Source organism: Pipistrellus kuhlii, unplaced genomic scaffold (assembly GCF_014108245.1).
Source record: "Pipistrellus kuhlii isolate mPipKuh1 unplaced genomic scaffold, mPipKuh1.p scaffold_m20_p_2, whole genome shotgun sequence".
In the NCBI taxonomy this organism is placed as follows: domain Eukaryota; kingdom Metazoa; phylum Chordata; class Mammalia; order Chiroptera; family Vespertilionidae; genus Pipistrellus; species Pipistrellus kuhlii.
The window spans coordinates 26,083,627-26,102,647 of NW_023425515.1; the positions used below are offsets into that span (position 1 = coordinate 26,083,627).

General features: G+C 34.8%; 1 protein-coding gene and 1 long non-coding RNA gene across 7 annotated transcripts in view; one reads left to right on the forward strand and one right to left on the reverse strand.

The window, feature by feature from the left end:
• The window catches only part of PHC3 (polyhomeotic homolog 3), a 68,856-nt gene that overhangs the window by 32,556 nt on the left and 17,279 nt on the right, over positions 1-19,021 (reverse strand). For 5 of the 6 annotated variants that reach the window (XR_004988986.2, XM_036443757.2, XM_036443759.2 and 2 more), the window contains exons 5-9: positions 17,825-17,983; positions 15,341-15,439; positions 7,706-7,952; positions 726-1,591; positions 381-428 (exon numbers count right to left, since the gene is read on the reverse strand). Coding sequence is in view for 5 of the 6 variants with exons in the window: in XM_036443757.2 (XP_036299650.1) it covers positions 381-428; positions 726-1,591; positions 7,706-7,952; positions 15,341-15,439; positions 17,825-17,983 (1,419 nt within the window). In the remaining variant the exon portion in view is untranslated. The remainder of the gene's footprint in view (positions 1-380; positions 429-725; positions 1,592-7,705; positions 7,953-15,340; positions 15,440-17,824; positions 17,984-19,021) is intronic. The other variant, XM_036443760.2, reaches the window with a different exon arrangement.
• LOC118722377 lies at positions 9,683-15,414 on the forward strand. The gene is made up of 2 exons (XR_004988987.2): positions 9,683-9,726; positions 15,298-15,414. It is a non-coding gene; the product is annotated as an uncharacterized LOC118722377 (long non-coding RNA).

The following is a 19,021-nucleotide window of genomic DNA, read 5'->3' on the forward strand; positions in this document are numbered from 1 at the left end:
TCCCCCAATGGATTTTTTTTCATCCTCAGTATTCAATTCATCCACTGAGATTTTCCCAGGGTTTTAAATGAAAAATATTTTAATTATGTATTTTCCCTTAGTAGAAATTTAAAAATTAGAAGTTTAATAATTCTGATAGTCTACAGTTAATTTTTTTGTAAAGTTAAATTATTTTCTAAAATAAATGTTTTTATAATTTTAATTACAATATATAATTTTACAAAAAAAATTGTATCATACAAGCATACTCCATCTTGAAACAAAAGCTTCTAAAGGCAGGCCCAGGACTTCAGAATGCATACAACCAAAAAGGTTAGCTACATAAGCCATACGTTTAAGAACATACAAGCCAACAGAAGGGATCTATGAAGGATAATCACCTTAAGAGAAAAAACTTTGTGCAGATGACACTGGTTCAAATGTATTCCCTTGGGGAAAAAAAATCAACTCTGTAAAGATAGCAGATGGATTTGTTTAAATAGTAATAAAATTAACAAGGGATTTTAATAACCATCACAAATTATCAAGCATGCAACCATACAACAAATTGCCTTTTTTTTTTTTTTTTTTTTTGCCCATACAGCATGTTTGTCAGAAATTGACAGATGTAAAATTCCAGCTTTTAAAACTCACAGGCATATAGCTCTAGCAATAAACACAATGTAGGAGAAAACTGTTTTTACTTTCAGTTCAGCAAGAAAGTCAAATAGCTTCCAAGGGCTTACCACTGGTGGATCAACAGGTGCTGGTGGTTGTACTTGTAGGTTTACCGCAACAGTTTGTGGAGGAGGAAGAGTCTGAAATGGCAACTGGACCAAAGCTTCTGCAGCTGGAAGCTCCTCTTCTGACACCAAAGCATTCTGTACTAAAACCTGGCCCTGGGATAGAATTTCAGGCTGCACTTGTAAAGATTGCATAGACTGTAAGGGCAGTGGTGGAATCTGAGCTGGAGGAGATGTTGACATCTGCGGAGGAGTTGCAATTGGGATTGGAGAGGACTGCAGGGCTGAATATTGCTGGTGTGATGCTGGAGACACAATCTGCTGACCTGGGGACACCAAGGCGGACTGCTGAACGGGGCCAATGTGTACAACAGGGGAAGCTGAAAGTGGAAGATGGGATGGAAGATTCAGTTGCGCTGTTGGCTGCACCTGATTAGCAGTGGACTGTTGCAAGTTTGTCCCCGGCTGGAGAGCGGATGACATAAGAGGGTGTGGCTGAATAAGTGCTTGTGGATGAATAATTATGGTAGGAGACTGACTTGGTGAATGAGGCGGTGGAGGAGACACCACCACTGACTGCTGTGCTGACTGTGACTGGCTAGGAGACATTGTTAAAGGAGGGGGATGACTCTGAATTGGTGAACAATGCTGTGACTGGGCATTACTGGGAGGAAGGCCATGGTTTTGGAGTGGTATACAGTGCTGGGATGGGGGTGGATCTTGAGTTGGATTTTGGAGTGTAATTGGCTGCATTTGCTGCTGCTGCTGTTGTAGTATCAGCTGATGATGGGAAACCTTGGAAGGTGGTGAATGAAGAGGAATCTGTTGATGCTTTATTAGAGGATGAGGCTGAATTGGAGGATATGAAGCTGTGAGAGAGAGAGAGAAAATGACAATTAGTATCTATTTTAAAAATAGCATTGAAATTTTAAATAAATTTAAAGAAGGAAAATTTTTATATCAGAAGGCTACTAAGTCTTCCAAAGAAGAGTAACTTCAAAATGTAATAACAAACAACTTTTCCTTGGAAACTATAAATTTCATAAAATAAGCTGCACTGTGATAAAACTGCCTAATACAATTAATTTATAAATCTGAATCTATACATGATATAGTCTTATTAAATTGTATGGGTCCCCAGAAAATCTATGTTAACTTTTAACAATGTTATCCACTTAAATTCCTTCTTTGGGGAGAAGAGGAGTATCACTGAATAAGAATAACATATATAAAGATAACCTCAAATCATAAAAAAATGCAATATTAAAATCCATAAAAGTATCATCCTTTCTAATCTGTGTCTAAATATTCTTCCAACTAATCACGAATGTAATCACTTATTAAGCTTCCCAAATAAGTTACCATATTGAGCCAAGATAAAAGAGTTGGTATTATTTAACCAAGGAAATGAAAATGTTTTGCAGGAAAAGATAATTCAATTAAGCAAAAACAGATGTGTAAGTCCTAGAGCACAGTCAAATAATCATTGTAAAGGAAATCAAATTCCAGGGGCCCTTCCAAATCTAAGAGAGCACTAGTTTTGCTTGCAGAGAAAATGAGGCAATAAAAAAAAATCATACTGTCTAAATAAAGATCTCATTTTACTTCTCTGCCCCCCTCCCAAAAAAAACAAAACAACACACACACACACACACACACACACACCCTACAGTAATCTATAAAAAATAGTACCAGTTTTCTCCACAGAGGAGCCACTCAAAACAGCGACAATACAGATAAAGAATTAACAAAACCAAGTATCCCCATCATTTGGCCTCTTTTGCATACTGGTGTTTATGTTTACAAAGAGGGAGCTGCTGGTGAAATCCACTCTATCTAAATAAAAATGGAAACTGGGTTCACTATATATATAAACATATAATCATTATATTTCAAGGCTGAAACTAATAAAATACTGTATGCTAACTGTAATTGAAAATAAGTGTAAAAAAAAGAAACTGGGTTCACTAGAAGATAAACTGAAAAGGGGGCTTAATATTAATATCATGTAAAAATTAAAACAGAGCTAAAGATAGGGCAAAATTTTTTTCTTAATTTCAGAATGTGAAGATAAAGAACCACCTTGCATCTATTTTTATACTCAGCCACATTTGTGACAAAGGCCTTATAAAAACTTCCAACAATTTTTCTTTTTAAACATTTCTGCATTTGGTGGGTTTTTTAAATTTTTGAGATCCTTTAAGAAAATTAACATCTGGTTAACATCTCAAAAGGATATTTAGAAAGTCCAACAAATATCCATGAATTTTTTAAATGAAAATCAAAATTCATTTAACAAAATAATTTTCATCTAACTAGACTGGTATTTCAAACTAAAACTGAAAATTGTCAGCATTTTATAAATGTAATGATAAAGACTATGAGTATTCAATAAAATTTTGGATATCTATTTTTAAAAAAATATATTTTATTGATATTTTACAGAGAGGAAGAGAGGATAGAGAGTTAGAAACATCGATGAGAGAGAATCATCAATCAGCTGCCTCCTACACACCCACCTACTGGGGATGTGCCTGCAACCAAGGTATTCGCCCCTGACCGGAATCGAACCTGGGACCTTTCAGTCCACAGGCCGATGCTCTATCCACTGAGCCAAACCAGTTTCGGCAAAATTTTGGAAATCTATAGGATGTCTTTCTTCCAAGGGGCTCAAGGTACTTAAACATTGCTCATTGATCTAAAAATAAGTGCCTATGAAGTAGATAGGTATTAATTCCCTTTTACAGATTAAAAAAAAAAAAGTGTTTACAAGTATAACAGCAAAGGCCCATTTTAATTCAATTTTAAATTATAATTAAAATTTAGCATATTCTTTAAGAATAATGGATATTATGTTCACAGAAATAAAAATTCCTTCTGTGCTATAGAAATAATTTTTTTTTTTTACATTCTAGAGTTGATAATTCAACAGATTAAGTCTATCCTTTCACCTAGGTTAAATTTTTCTGTGATCAGAAATCAAAGTGAATTTATTATGTTGCCTGTAAGTCAACTGACAAGCACATCTATTACAGAATAATTATGAGGATATCTGAAATAGTACTTCTGCGCAAGAAAAGCACTAGTGCTCTGGAAAATCATATAATGCTTGTTTTTTTCTAGATTTAACAAATACTTTATTGTCAGGGTGGCATTATACTTAGAGAATTTATGACTGGTATCATCTCTCATTTATGTAGAACTCTAATTATTATAAATAATATATTACTGTAAATTACTAAATACATTATTTTATTCAATAATTATGAAACCCCACCCCCACCCCCGCCAAATAGTTACAACAATCCCATGAGATAGATAGGGTACTACACTAATCCAATATGTTACAGGTGATGAAACTCTGAGCACTAAGTGACTTGCCTGAAATCACCAAGGACTCGTATTTCTAACTAAGTCTGGGTTCCTGTTATGGACTGAATGTTTGTGTCCCACAAAACTCATGTGTTAAAGCCCTAACCCTAACATGACAATTTGGTGATGGGGCCACTAATGAAGTAATTAAGATTAAATGAGGTCAGAAAGGTGGGACCCTGACCTAAGACCATTAGTGGCCTTGTAAGAAAAGACCTCAGAGGACTCACTATCCTCCCTACTAGCGCTCAGATGAAAGGCCATATGAGAACGCAGCCAGAAGGCAGCCATCTGCAAGCCAGGAAGACTCTCACCAAAAACTAAACACTATCAGATCTTGATCTTGGGCTTTCCAGCCTCTAGAACACTCCAGCCTTTAAAACACTCTGTCAATGGTATTTTTTTCTCTCATGGCAGCCTGAACAGACTAACACAGGCTTTTCATTACACGCTGAATTAATGTCTGCAAAAAAAGGTATATGGGGGGATGTCAATGGGGGCAAAAGAAGACATATATAATACCATAGGTAATATTTTAAACAAATAAACAAAAAAGGGGAATATATATTTTTCCAATAGACTAATTTCATAAAAGTTCTAAAAACACTTGAGCTCTAATATTAAGGTTAATTTCCAGACATTTGCCTTATTTTATATAATAAAAATAGAATTATTAACTATCAAGTGGCAACTCCCCCTTCAAGAAGAAATGAAAAAAACAAAACAAATTTAGCACCCTAAAAATACATACAAGGAAGCAATAACCTTGTCCATTATAATAGTTATAAAACTATACTACACTGGAACACAGATTCTTTTAGCATTTGTAAGTTACCTGTAGGAACAAACATTTTACTAATTGAGGAAAAAGGATAAATTACCTATCCAAGAATCTCCCAAAATAAAGCTTAGCTTCAGACTAACTTCCCACCAGCAGAGTAGGAAAACTAAAAAGCTGGAAAATACTGCTTTCATCAGAAAATATAAATTGCTTTGAATAACCACAGTGTAAGGCTTGAATAAATTTTAACAAACTTATAATTTGGTAGCTACAAAAGTTTATATGCGTTAGGATGTTCCATTTGGTTTTGTTTCTAATCGACACCATCATAGAATACTAGGTAAATACACATAGCATTTGAATTTGGAATTGCAATTCTCCTGAGACTCTGACGGTTTTTGCTTACCGGTATCCTCCACACCAACTTAAAATATTGGCCATCAGAGGAAGACAACTACAAGGATATTATTGCACTACCAGTGAAAGGGGGAAGAATAAGTGTAACAAAGAAACAGGTACTGGGAGTTCAGGGAGACGGAAAATCTAAAAGTAGAACTCCCTGCTTGAACTAACCCTGAAAAAGTTCTTAGCTTTCTCTGAAGGTAACAGTCTCTCTGGGAGGGAATTATCCTACCTTCCAGTATAATCTATCAAAACTGTGGGAATTACTAGAAATTGTCCTAAGCAGTCATTCCAAGTACAGTGGGTCACTGCTGCTCCTCACTGACTTTTATCAACACTGGCCAGATAGGCTGGTTTGAAGCTGAGAATCTCTGGACAATTTTACTAATAAAAGAACAGCATGCTAATTAGACTGGGAGACCTTCCGGACAACCATCCGGACGTCCTTCCTGACAAAGCCAGCTGGGTGAAGCTGCCTGTGGCCGGCTGTGGCCGGGTAGACGAAGCAGCTGCCTGCCCTGTGGTCCCGGGCCCCAGCCAGCTGGAAAAGCCACCTGTCCCGTGGTCCCAGGAGAAACGGAGAACCCGCCCGCCCGCAGTTTGGGGGCCAGTGCCTGAGTCTGGCTGGGGCCTGGGAGATGGAGAAGCTGCCCGCTGCCTGTCCCTCGGTCCCGGGTACCAGTTCCTGTAGCCCAAGCAAAGTCACCTGCACACCGTCCCCTGCAGCTGCAGCCAGCCCAAGCAAAGCCGGCCTAGGACCTGGTGCCTGTGGCCGGCCAGAGGGAGGGAAGCCTGAGTCCCGGGTGTTTGCAACAGGCTGGAGGAGGGAATCCTGGGTTGCAGGTGCAGGACCAAGGCAGAGGTGGTTAGGAGAGATCAAGCCAGCAGGGGAGCAGTTAGGGGCAATAAGACCGGCAGACAGAGTAGTTAGGGGCAATCAGGCAGGCAGGCAGGTGAGGGGTTAGGAGCCAGTGGTCCTGGATTGTGAGAGGGATGCATGCCAGGCTGAGGGGCACCCCCCCATGCACGAATTTTGTGCACTGGGCCTCTAGTATAAGATAAAAGGATAAAAAGGTCAATCTGCAAAAAGGATTAAAAGAAACAATAAATGCAAAGTGCCTGATACACAAATGCTCAATATTATTATCCTACCTTCAAAGGGCTTACCACCTATTATAAAAGAAAAAGTGCCATAAAAAAGGCATAACAATGCTATACAAATTCAAAGTAATGAGAGATTTCTAACAAAATGAATCAAATAATTCTAACAGTTTGAGATTAGGTGATTTAAAGAACATGACACAGAGGAAACTTATAAAGAGAAATTGGTTTAGATGGAGTATATGCAGACTTCAGTAGTGTAAAATAAATCTTTAGAAAGCAACGCAGTTATAAAAGATTAGAAAGAAGTTGCTTGCCTGATGAGGTTGGATAAAAGAATTTTTTAAAAAATAAAACATATGTAGGTGTCTAACCCAGTAGGTATCTCTCTCTGTTTCTCTCTCTCTCTCTCTCTCACACACACACACATACACATTTTCAATAAATAATAATTATACTGGTATAAAAACATATGCATATATATTAAGGTTAGGGAAACCTAAGTATGCTGGAGAAGTAAAGGAAAAATATCCAACATGAGAAAGGCAAAAGATGCAATAATAACTATGACAGAAGGTAAAAACGATGCAATCAATGACGCAAATAGTGCTAACTTAAAAAGGAAAGCAGATAATTCCTTATCTAATTAGAAGTGAAGAAAGCTCAAAATTGACAAATTCTGAGATGAGTAGAAGAGATGGTAAGAAAACTCACTCGAGATGGCCCCAACATTTTCAGCATGAGAACCATAAAGCAACATTATCTGTAGATAGCAGGAGTGTACATGAGATTAAAAGTTTGATGAGAATGAAAATAACTTAGTTGACTCCCTGACATCTTCCTCTTAAAGATGAAAACCAAGATGGAAAAAAGCAACGTGGTAAAGAAAATAATTGTGTATAATCTTATTTTTGGAAAGTGATAAATTCCTCCCACTAATGACAATTTTAAACAAAAATAATACTTTTTTTTAAAGGCTTTTAATTTTGTTTCACTAAAGCATATTAAATGAACTACACACAAATTTTGTTTCTAAAGCTAAAAGGTTTTATTTTATAGTAGGAAACTAGCACATAATGAAGATGTTAATCAAATGTCAACTCACTCCCCAAAATCCATTTTATTATTATAATTTGTTTTAGCTACTGGGCTCTTTGGATTTCTCTTTTTTCAAGCTACAATATTGAAATGTGTTTTTCTTTTTACTTATGAAATTCACATTATAAAATGCTTCAAAATTATCATTTTTATTCAAGTAATGGACATCTTTTGTTTTTCTCTGCCTGCTAAGAAAATGCAACTATTTTCAACAAAAGTTTTATCCCACCTGGTGCTATTAACTGGTGAATACTTGACGTCCGGGTGACAGCTGTGCTTCGTGATTCCAGACTTGGACTTTCTCCTTTTCTAACACTTTCTGGAGAAGGATCTCGTTGGCTGATTTTAGAACTGGTTACTGTTGTTTTGTTATGACAAATTGTCAATGACTGAGTTTGGCCAGTGCTTTTCGGTGGACCATTCTGTGAGCTAGATAACACACCCAACTTCTGGCTGCGTAATGTTAAATTCTGAACCTAAAGAACCACATAACAAAAAATATGGATGAAACAGATAGTATTAATTCATGTGGTAATCGTTACATTATAGCAATAATGACAATATATTTATATTATGCTTTTCATAAAGCTCCAAGCACTTAAAACTACTGATTAATCCTGTAAGAAAGGGGAGTTATTATTCTAAGTAATCAAATCCTAAGTATTAAGTGAATTTTTTAAAAAGACATTAAGGGAAAGAATCATTAAGAATTCGATAAAAATTGAATATATATATATATATATATATATATATATATATATATATAAATTTTGAACTAAGAGTAAATTACTCTGCAACATACTGCATTTTTGAGAAAGGTCATTCCAAGTAAAAGGGAATACTTGAGCAAAGATGCAGAGGTGGGGAGCCCAAGGTGTGCAGGGAACAATGAGCAATTCCTTCAATCTCAGACCTGTACCATGCCAGGACTGACATTTTAAGGTTACAAGTATCTCATAAACTTACATAATTAGAGAGTGTGGATACAATACTTCGGTCTTAATAAGTATAAGAAAGATAACAAAAAAGTTATCAGCTCAACTGAGATTATAAGGGAATGCTAATCTTGTACTAGTAAGAAAATGAATTCATCAAATTATCTACCCCACTATGGTCATTATGAAAATCATTTCCCACTAACTCCTTTTTAAAGATGTTTGTTATATGCTGTTGCTATTGTATGGAACACTCAATTGCCTTTGAGAACCAGATTTCATGAATTGAAAAGATTGTGTATGGCCTTGAAATGGTTTCTGTGACAGCTCTTATCTATACCCAGTGTTATTCGAAACATACTGCCAGTCTGCATGCTGGCAAGGATAATCCAATTACAGTCACATGAAGTTTATAACATTTCTAAATAGCCAGGCAGAATATGCCTCTCCAATAGCTGCCCAAGTTTTTGTTTATCTGGAATGAATGCACCAAATACATTTATGCTAGCACTAGCTCTGGAAAGGAAACTGAAGTAAAGAGATTATAAAGTGACAAAGCAAATGATATATTGCGTTTCATAAATATTCCTGTTTCATGTGTGTTCAGTCTCTACAACTATATTATTAACTGATGCTCAAAGGCTATACATTATCTTAGATCCAGGTGCCAAATGCAGTGATAAGCCAATAGCAAGTGCTAAAAAAATGTTTTGGGGCAGTTGAGGTTTCCATCAGTTCTATTCTAAGCTATTGAAATAATCTTCTAAGTGAGACTATATCTTCTCTGATTTTTGTCAAATATTTCACAGCAATATAAGTGGACTAAAACTACTTTATTATTAAAATGTAATGCAAAAAATAAAATGTGCTAAAATCCAGGTTTCTCAAAGTCAAGGCCCAAATCACTTCAAGCCACATTCTCCACTATTCCAGTCCATCATTCTCATATTCTAGCCATACTGTTCTATTTGCCCTTTCCCAAACTACCTTGCTCATTTACCATCCTTGCTCAAGCTCCTCTTACCTCAAATGCCATTCTTCCTCAACGCTTCTTCAAGGCCCAGTAAAAATCCCAAAGAATCCTCCCTAAATCCCCTGATTAGAAATAATTTCTCCTTTCCTATCTAATGCTTTTCTCATGGAATTTGGGTCATATTGGCCTACAGCACTGCCTAATGTCTAGCTTATTTTAGAATTACTCATGTCTGTGTCTGTGAAATATGGAGGCTCTGATTGGCAGGCTCCCATCTCTGACATTCATGTTTGTACTCCCACAGTTCTGTATTGCAAACGACAGAAGCTCCACAAGTCAGAGGTATTTTTCTCTATCTGATTCTGAAATATATATTACACATATATATTTCATATATATTATATTTTTTTTCCTTTTAGTCTATTCATGGTTTTCTTAGGCTAACATTAAAACCTGTTCATATTTTACTTTTAAAAAAAATCTCAACAAATATCTAGTGATATTTATTTTAAAAATTTGAAAATTTGAAAAAATTTCCTTCAAATGAAAAGTATATATATTTACAATGTAAATGAAGATTTGACTCAATGAACCCTAAAACCTGATGCAGTCCATTTCTATAAAATAATACACTCTTTTCTTCTAACTTTTGTTTTCTGGAATACTGAAATTCAATGCAAAAAATAAAATGTGCATTTTATATATTATATATTACTAGAGACCCAGTGCATGAAAATTCATGCACTGGAAAGGGGGGTCCCTTAGCCCTGCCTGGCCCCTCTCACAGTCCGGGAGCCTTCAGGTGCAGGAGGCGACCTGGCAATCAGGGAAAGGCAACGCCCCATCACACCTCTGCTGCTGCCACTGACGGCAGCACGAGCCTCGGCCAGCCCTGGTTTCCTGAGCCTCAGGCAGCCCTGGGCAGCTGGGCAGGCGCCATCTGAGGCTTGCCTACGCCTCAGCCAGCTCTGGGCGGCTGGGGGGCTGAGGAGACTGGGGACTCCGAAGGCAGGCCTGGCCTTGACGCATGCCTGGTGGGGGTGAGTGGACTAGGCGCCACCATCTTGTGGCTGTGGGCACCGCCATCTTTGAGGGCATGGCAGTCAATTAGCATATTCCCTCTTTATTATTTATATACTATTTATATAAATAGATAAATTTTAGACTATTGCTATACCTATCTGTGGTCATTTTGGCTTAAATATTACATTTCAAATGTTAAACTATACTTTTAAATTATATTACAAAGTTAAATTAGCTACTAATAGGAAGATCACATATTCAGATTTCCTTGACAGAGCTTCACTTTTGCAGAAAACACACCCTTTCTAAATAAAGAATATCAGTGTAGTCTGAAGTCCAACTTTTATTTTATCTAAACAAAAACTATGATCAAATTATGGAAACTTTTCTGACTTTTGAAAAATTCTAAATTTCCTGTGAAGTATTTTTGCTAATTTCACACCTTAGATTTTTATAGTGGATTACCAAATACTCTCACACCAATTGTTCTATTTGAATCTAAGAAATATTCTGTGAATTACAGCAGCATCCCTTCCTTGCAGATGAGAAAACTAAGAGTTAATATCTCAATGGCGGCTACAGAGCTGGGTTTCTAGATTTTAAATCCAAAAGACAGTTTTTTTCTCAATTCTCACAGCATTCCCCAGATAGCCATGGTAAGCAAGATTTCTTACTTTTCTACAAACATATTTTTAGTTCTATGACACCTTCCTGAAAAAAATTTTCTGAAAAAAATAGTGGGGAGAAGGGATAGAACATTTAAAATGGTAAATAAGAGTAAAATACTCTGAATTTCTTTTTCCCCCCTTAGTATTCTATAAATAAATTTTAATAATAAGGAAAAATGAACTATGCTGACTTCTATCACTTAAAAAGAGTACTAAAATAAAACTTCAAATTTGGTAGTTCTCAATTACACACTAATTATTTTAAAAAGTGAAAATATAAGCTTTAAATTAACAAAGTGAAGCACAAATTTTTCAAAACTAAGAACCCTGAACTTGAGAAAAGTTACCACTGAAATACTCAAAGTATTAGCATCACTTACCACTCCCTCACTGACATTTCAAAAGCACAGAAGAGAAAAACATTTGCAGAGAAATTTCTAAAGGCTCCTCAAAGTCTACCTTTTAATTAAGTCATATTATCACAAAGCCTCATACCTGTGTCACATCAAGCTGAAGCCACTTCTGTAAATTACTATGTTCATTATACCATTAAAGACACTGTAATATGTTTTCTCTATGAGAACACACAAGACAGATTGTGCTTTAGAGCATGTTAGTAATATTTTCCTAACTCATTTATTTACCTTGGAAACTGTAAATTTTTTAGAAGGTTGTGTTTCTCTTTTCACTTCAAAGCTAAGTACCAAATTTGTGACTCGTCTTTAGACAATATGTAACGAAAATAGTAATTAGTGGCATGTGATATCTAACATGCCAGGCAGAATACTAAGTACTTTATAATTATTGTCTCATGTATTTTTATAACAACTCTGAGCTATCATTTCTAGTTTACAATGAAGAAACTGAGACCTTGAAAAGGTAATAATAAAAGCTGTTTAGTAAGTGCTAACTATGTATGAAACATTGTTCTGTTTTTCACTTATTAACATATTTAATCCTCACTACAAAACTATAAAATAAGCAGTATAATTACTTTGTAAGTATTTATTTTATTTTATATTGTTGGAGCTGAAGCAAGAAATTAAGGATATCCAATAAATGGTAGAGCATTTGAACCCAGAGAATCTAGCGTCAAAGTCCAAACATACACTGTGCTATACTAAGACCTTGTCCAAAATCAATCAACTAGCAAGTGACAAAGCTGGCAACTGTTGCTGAAGTCAGAATTTGAACCCAGGTCTTCCTGTTCCCCCACTTGCAAAAAAAGGTACTAACAAGTGCCCATAATGTTCTAGACACTAAATGTACATATTACTCATTCTTCAACCCACCCTGGAAGTATGTATGACTATTAGAGATGTTTGGTAACTTGTCTAAAGCCACACAACTATTAAGTAACTGAAGTGGGAGTTGAAATTGAGTCCATGCATATAACCTGAATAGCCTCCTTACTCCTACCTCCGTGCCACTTTCCTTTTTCCTGGCAGGCTTTACATTTATTTTATCTTGTTTTATTGTGTACATCTTATAAGTCAATTAAAATTTCAGTTGGAACAAAATATAAATAAAACAGAAAATATTCTGGAAGTTGATAATGCTCTAGCTCTATTAGGTTTTTTTATAAATAAAAAGTTTTAAAAAAATAAAAAACAGCCAAGCTAGTGTGGCTATGTGGTTGAGCCTCAACCTATGAACCAGGAGGTCACAGTTTGATTCTTGGTTAGGACACATGCCCCAGGTTGCTGGTTCAATCCCCAGTAGGGGGGCGTGTAGGAGGCAGCTGATTAATGATTCTCTCTCATCACTGATATTTCTACCTCTCTCCTTCTTCCTTCCTCTCTGAAATCAATAAAAATATATTTAAAAACCAAACAGCAAAATCATTACTTCAACAAATCTATCTCATGAAAAGACATTTATAAAAAAAAGTTTAGAGCTGAAAAAAATCTTAAAGTTAACAAAAACAAAGGCCTCATTTTGTAAACATGGAAACTAAAGTCCAACAAAGTTCAGGAATTGTGGAGGATCACACAGCTGTTAAGAAAAACTTAAATTTAATTGGTCAGCATCTTTATATATTAATATATTAAAACTGGCTCTTATTATTAAATAAAATATAATGTAAAGAGATCTATGAAAAGTAACAAAGAATATTATTACTATCTTATTTTTTGCTTTTTACCAGAATACTGAAACTATTAAATTAAAAGTAATAAGGCAAGAATGATCCTAAGATATACTAGTTTCTATGGAAAAAGTAATATTTTACTCAATTGTTTTAATTTAAAATTTACATTTTTACCAACTTTACTGAGGGGTAACTTACATTCAACAAAATGAATGAACCAATTCAGTGAATTTTGACATATGTATACGACATATCACCACCACTCCAATCAAGATATAGAACATTCCCATCACCCAGAAATTTCTCTCATGCCCCTTCCACATCAATCTCCCCTACCTTCTGCCCCTTGTACCACCAATCCAATTTCTTTCACTATAGATTAGTTTTGCCTGTTCTGGAATTTCATATAAATTAATCAAAGTATGGACACTGTAGAGTCTGGCCTCTTTTGTGAATATAATATTACTTTTTCAATGTTTTTTTATTGATTTCAGAGAAAGGAAAGGAGAGAGAGAGAAAGAGAGAGAGAGACATTAATGATGAGAGAGAATCATGGATCAGCTGCCTCCTGCATACTTCCTACTGGGAATTGTGCCCACAACCTGGGCACGTGCCCTGAGAATTGAACTGTGACCTCCTGGTTCACAGGTTCACGCTTAACCATGGAGCCACACTGGCCAGCCGGGCAAATGATAATGTATCTGAAGTGCATTGTTTTTTGTTTTCATAATTTTAAATTTCCAAGTAATATTCCACAATTTGTTTATACATTCACCAGTTAAAGAACATTGGTTATTTCCAGTTTGGGGCTGAATAGAGCTGCTATGAACATTTGTTTACATATCTTTCTGTGGAGATATGTTTTCAAATCTCTCACAGTAAACATCTAGAAGTACAATTGCTGGGTCACATGGTAAGCATATGTTTAACTTTATAATGAAATGACAAACTGTTTTCCAAAGTGGTTATACCACTTTAGATTATCACCAGCAATGTTTTGACAATATAGCTGCTCTACATTCTCCAGAATCAGTCTCCTTCATTTCAGCCATTCTAGCGAATGTGATTGTGATTTGCATTTCTATAATGATTAATGATGTTGAGCATTTTTTTTCACGTGCTTGTCAACCTTTTGTGAAGTGTTCAAATCTTTCCCCCAATTTTAATTGAACTGCTCATATTTTTTTAAAAAATATATTTTCTTGATTTTTTACAGAGAGGAAGGGAGAGGGGATAGAGAGCTAGAAACATCGATGGGAGAGAAACATCAGTCAGCTACCTCCTGCACACCACCCACTGGGGATGTGCCCGCAACCAAGGTACATGCCCTTGACCAGAATCGAACCTGGGACCCTTCAGTCCGCAGGCCGATGCTTTATCCACTGAGCCAAACCGGTTTTGGCTGAACTGCTCATATTATTACTACTTGAAAACATACTTTGCATTTTCTGAATACAAGTCCTTTGTCAGATATATGTATTGTGAACATTTTCCCTTAGTCTGTGACTTGCTTCTTCACTTTTGTAACAATGTTTTTTGAGAACAATTTTTAATTTTGATAAACTCTATTTTCTTTTATGATTAGTGCTTTTTGTGACTGAAGAAAGCTTTCTCCACCCTAGTTATTAAGATATTTCCTGTATCATCATCTACAGGTTTTATACTTTCAGCTGTTACCTTTAGGTCTATATTCTAATATTTATTTTTGTAATTTACATGAGAAAAAGTGAAGGCTCACTTTTTCCATAGTACTAAACAAAGTAATATTCTATTCCATTTTTTTAATTTAAAATGTACCCAATTTAATTCATTTTTAATATTAAAATCCATCTTGACTTAGTTATTATATAGCTGCTTGCAAAGAAATCTACACAAAAGAATGCAACTCACATAACAAAAAATAAATCTACTATACAATAGAACTAAACACAATGTCATATCGAAAACTTATTTTCATTTATGTCAAATAACCTAAATATCCATATTTAATGGTATTATAATTTCTATAGAAGAAAAAACAACTTTCTTGAAGTTCTTATAGTGTTATATTAAATTTCAATCTGAAATGTATGACAAAGAGCACTAAAATAATCAGTAACTTAAACTACAAGGTATGTTTATCTTTAACTGAAGATCCAGACCTCAAGTACCACGTTATGAAGCTAGACAAGCTCACCTGAGTAGCTGCAGACTGACAGGAAGATGACGATGACGACGAGACAACAGGAATGTCAGACTGTACAGCAGCCACAGTGGTAGCGGGTGTGAAAATCAGCTGTACAGACAGAAAAACCAAAACAAAAAAATACTCTAAGACAAAAAGAACATGTCTCACACACAATGTATAGCAGGCAAGGGAGACTGAAATTCATGACAGAAAGACAATGCAATTTAGGATTTCTTCTTAAGCAAAAAAAGGTTTTACGTGACAAAGAGAAGTTTCTGATATAGAGAACTAAAAAAAAAATCATAAACATTTTTGAAACAGTTCATGATTCTGGTGAGTAGAAAAATAAATCAGTGTTCAAAAAGGAATATGTAATTTGGTAATATGAAATCCTCATACCAAATTTTGCCCTGAATAAGCTATTATACTTAAATTTCTCCCAACTAAAAACTACAATGGTAGGATCCCAAAAACTTAGATTACAATAAACAACCATAGTCACTACTCTTGAATGCAAATTAAAGAAAGACATAAAGAAACCCCCAAAAGTCTTTTCAATCCTCTTGACTATAAAAGCTAACTATGCTATATAATACACTATAATATTTCACTCAGCTATATAGGATCTATAGTACAAATCTAGGTTGCTCTTGATTTAAAAAAAAATCTGTAAAGAAAAACTCATTCTAAATGTAAATACTAGAACATGTCAAAATTCAGTAACAGTTTGCAAAAACAGCTTTACATAAAAAATAATGAAGAAAAGACATACTTGATTTATTTACTAATAATCACCATCTCTTTTCAAATGTTTTTTTCAATACTGAAACAGAATGCTATTAATTTAAAAAAGTAATACAATACATTCAGAGATTATTCAATCCAACTTAATAAATTATAACAGCTATTTCCACGAATGTGTAAAATACTCTATTTCAAATTTGCATCGAGTTATTCAGTTCCTCAAAAACCATTCCTGTTTAAATTAAAATTATCAATTAAGGAATCTGTTATATTTCAGTTCTTTATAGTATATTATTGGTAAATTTAAGTGAATTAATCAAAAAAACATAACATTCACAAGAAGTTAATTTCCAGGACAAACAACTGAAAGCACTAAACCTAAAGAGATGATGTTCTATTTAACTTGAACCATGTGAAACTTCCAAGGGGTCAAAAACAGTCAAATTACAACCATTTCAAATGGTTCATGCAGCTTAATTCTGAAGCATATTATTAATTAAATAAGAGCTCATGGCGGGAAAATGGCAATGCCTACTGAACAATCTGTAGATGGGTCATATCATTGTTTCCTATTAGAAATATGATGGGGAACTTTCTTTGCAATTTTAGTGCAGACCTGGGAATCCAGATATATATTCAGTTCCCTGGACAAAAAAAGGAAAGTAAATAAATATATGCTAGGGCCAAAGTTTTTATTTAACTACATACAAAGACATCAAATAAAATAAATGTCAGCCAATTTCTGCATTTCTTAAAGAAGCTCAACAGTTAAATCAAGAAGTCAGAATAGCCAAATTAACCTTCCTGTTATTAATAAAAGATCAGAGTGAGCTTAAGAACACAGATTACCTTGCAAAATTGGAGATGGGAATAACCAAAGCTCAGAATCATTTGGTAAATTACCAAAACTTCAATCCTGATTTCAGAAGATGTCACAATATAAATTCTAACTTATAGTTAACAACCAAGTTTATAACATTTTTAACATTTTCATTAAATCTTCTTCAAATCTAAGATGTCAATGATATACAATGATTTTATGTATCACTATAGGTACAATTACCGTATTTTTCGGACCATAAGACGCACTTTTTCCCCCCCAGAAGTGGGGGGAAAAAGTCCCTGCGTCTTATGGTCCAAATATAGCCTACACATATACTTTTAAAAAAAAGTTTTTTTACTTGCCCAGCTCTGTGTGGTCTCTGTGTGCTTGCCTGGCTCTAAAATGGTTCTAAATGCTGCTGTTTACTTTACAGGGTTGATTACATGTGTTTATGACTGTGATGTTGGGTTTTAATGCACATAAAATATTTTAGGACACTATTTGTTTCAGAATCTTTTTTTCTTCATTTCCCTTCTCTAAAAACTGGTGCGTCTTATGGTCCGGAGCGTCTTATGGTCCGAAAAATACGGTATAAATGTACGATGCTATCAATTATAAAATGCATCTCAGTTTCAGATGTTAAAATGTGAAAGGTTTGAAATCAATGAAATCTGATATTAAAAAAATAATCATTTCTCTGTTACAGATTTGTCAGCTTCGCATGTTACTATTTGAAACACCAAGAAGGCCTACCAATTAAAAGAATTTTTCATGACATAAATGTATAAGAGCTGAGCACACGCACATAAAAATTTGTTAAACATATCTTAAATATTTAAAATGTCCTTATTGCATCAAATCAAGAAATATTTTGATCTCTCTCAAGTCCTTAAATGCTAAAAAAAATTTGGTAGCTCACATCTTACCATTTGAGCTCGGAGATACATTTGAGCTTGGCTTGCAGTTAGGGTAGGGGAGGTACTCCCTAGTAACATAGTCTGTTGGGTAATACTGCCGCTGGTAGAACTGGAAGCCTGGGAACGGCTTATTAACTGTGCAGGTGTAGGAGAAGTGGAGAGGTTGATCTAAGGAAGAAAACATATTAGATCATAGGCTTCCATGACACTGAATTTCACCACGCTGACTTGGGCAATCAATAGTATATACAGTGGCTAAGGAACCTAAAAAGGAGGACTTCAACTTTGACAGACCCCTCACTTCTTTGGGCAATTTTCTGCACTTATGCAAACAATAGCATTTACTGGTTAGCAATTAGAACAATTTTGAAAGCTATCCTCCATGTGTTTCAATTCCAGTATTTTAAAATATCATTTTTTACTACCTCCCAAAAAGTAAGGTTAATGTCCCATTATTTTAATAGTCCACATAACTTAAAACATTCAAACCAACAATGTACACTATTTTGTCAGATTCTGAGGGATTTTTGAAGTGAACAAAAATTAAAACACAAATAATCCATTCATATACATAAAAACATACATGTAACATATAATTAGGGTTAGCATTCTCTCTCAAAAGCTCCCAGGAAAGAAAAAACTACAATACAATTGCTATTTGTTAAGCAGATAAAAAAAAATCCTGAACACTGGTTACAAAATTAAATTATACACAATACTTTAAAGTGTCCCTCAAGTGTTGCTCAGTGGTTGAGCATTGATCCATGCACAAAGAGGTTGCTGGTTCAATTCTGGTCAGGATACATACCCAGGTACGAGCTCCATCCCCAGCAGGGGGCATTCAGGAGGCAGCTGATCAACATTTCTCTCTCATTGATGTTTCTATCTCCCTCTCCCTTGCTCTCCCTCCATAAATAAATAAAAATATATTAAAAAACAACAACAAAAACTAGCGCACAGTATATCTCTAGGATATGTAAGAGACTAGTATCTAGTGTACCTGTGAAGGCAAAATGCATGAAGTATGGAACAGGGCAAAGGGAGACCTTTATATCCTTTTTTATCTTTCCAACTTCATACAACATTCATGTATCATCTATTTAAAAGATAAATAATGTATATATATATATATATATATATATATATATATATATATATTTTTTTTTTTTTTTAATCCTCACCCAAGGGTATGTTTTTACTATTATT